The sequence below is a fragment of the Fusarium redolens genome (assembly GCF_020744475.1).
Source record: "Fusarium redolens strain MPI-CAGE-AT-0023 chromosome Unknown BKA55scaffold_19, whole genome shotgun sequence".
NCBI lineage: Eukaryota > Fungi > Ascomycota > Sordariomycetes > Hypocreales > Nectriaceae > Fusarium > Fusarium redolens.
The window spans coordinates 33,121-34,724 of record NW_025763682.1 but is presented as its reverse complement, the minus strand read 5'-3'; the positions used below and the strand labels follow the sequence as shown (position 1 = coordinate 34,724).

General features: G+C 45.0%; 1 protein-coding gene across 1 annotated transcript; it reads left to right on the top strand.

The window, feature by feature from the left end:
* Positions 1 to 257: 257 nt before the first annotated feature.
* BKA55DRAFT_695563 (uncharacterized protein) lies at positions 258 to 631 on the top strand (the record flags this gene model as incomplete). Its single annotated transcript, XM_046200165.1, has 2 exons — positions 258 to 330; positions 393 to 631. The coding sequence occupies 2 exons, from the start codon at positions 258 to 260 to the stop codon at positions 629 to 631; spliced, it is 312 nt and encodes a 103-aa protein (XP_046043801.1).
* Positions 632 to 1,604: the final 973 nt, after the last annotated feature.

Genomic DNA, 1,604 nt, shown 5'->3' with positions numbered 1-1,604 from the left:
AATTAAGCTTTGTCTTGCAAGCCGTGTTTGTGCTCGCCTAGAATTTCTCTTGCTTTATTCCACTTACTTTGAATGGATTGAAGCATTCCTTTGCAGCCTTGGGATTGTATTGTGAATAATGCTCTGTTTATCATTGAATGAAACCAAGGTAAGTATAAGTATATGCCCTACCTTAATGTTCTCTTTCAATCTTCACAACCTGACATCCTCTCCAGATCCTTAAAAACTACTCCGAACCAAGTTGACTCTCAACAACCATGCCTCGTTACTTGAATCCTCAAATCATGTCATCGCGAAGATCTACGGAGGTTGGCCTGGAGGATTTGAACGGTAATACCGAGCCAGGCAAGCCCGTAAAAATAGCTATATGATATTATGCTAGTTTATCCTAGAAGACGTAACCGAGGACCAAGCTCAGTCTGGAGCTATTCGCCGTCGCGGAGATCCTATTGACCCGACCTTTTACCTCGAGGGCGAAGAACCGACTATTCGCATCATTCAACAAGAGGGCACCCGCCCTCAAGAACCTGGGCAAATGGGCGAAGTTGATAGACTATTCTATCTGCTTATTGCGTCGCTTGTTATGAACTTCGCCATGCTTGTTGTTTTCATGATCCGCAGTGGCAACTGAATATGTCACGGGCCTACGACTTGGTTGATAGTTGTGTAGATTGCAGGACTAACTATATTTTACAGCAAATGGTGGTGGAAAGAATACAGAGATCTCTAGGCATGGAGGAAGGGTGTTGCCGATTGGACCAGCGTCATGGTATCCTTATCCTCAGGGGTTTAATTATGTAGTTGACAGCAACTCAAGAGGCACATTTGAAGCTGCATTAGTTAATATGGAGTGCCAGAACTGGATGCCTTCTACAATGGGATTGAGTCTTATTGAACAAACTTCTTTATACTTTTCACCTAGCCTCGTCCTCAAATTGAGGAATGCCTATCCCAGTGTCCAGCAGCCAAGAACTAGCATTAAAGTGGTTGCATGAACGAGGGCACTTGTTTCCATGGTGGAACCCGTCTTGTTATACAGGTGCCAAAGTCGGCAACCGCAGAGCTAACCGAACAGTACAGCGCATCGTATTTGGCTCCTGTCTGGTTGTAGCTTGCCGGGTTTGAGATTATCGTCTCCTGCTGTTCTTACGAGTGTGTTCTTCTTTAGCGTGATGTAGTCGGCCTCTCGGCGCGATTTGTCATAGTAGCTTATGTTTGAGTATATCCCGGTATAGGTATGTTGATCGATACTGTGCTCGGCGTTATTGATTCTGTTGGCTGCCTTGGTTTAGAAGCGAAGCTGTGCGGAGAGTATACCTTTATGTATCATCAGTAAGAACTCGCAGTAGCAGGGACATTTACATAACTAATATATTCGATGACCTCGATAATGTCGTGAAGTTCTACAAGTCCAACCTCTGAATGGAGGATGCCACGGAGCCAAATACGATCAGAATGTGCCAACCAAAGTCTGAACAACAAGGAACGCTCATAATTAGCCAGCTTGAATAAGATCACGACGTGTCCACGGATTCTCGAAGCCCTATAGGCCAGGCTCCAACGCAAGGACGGTTTCGAACACTATGGAGTAGAACTGATCATAC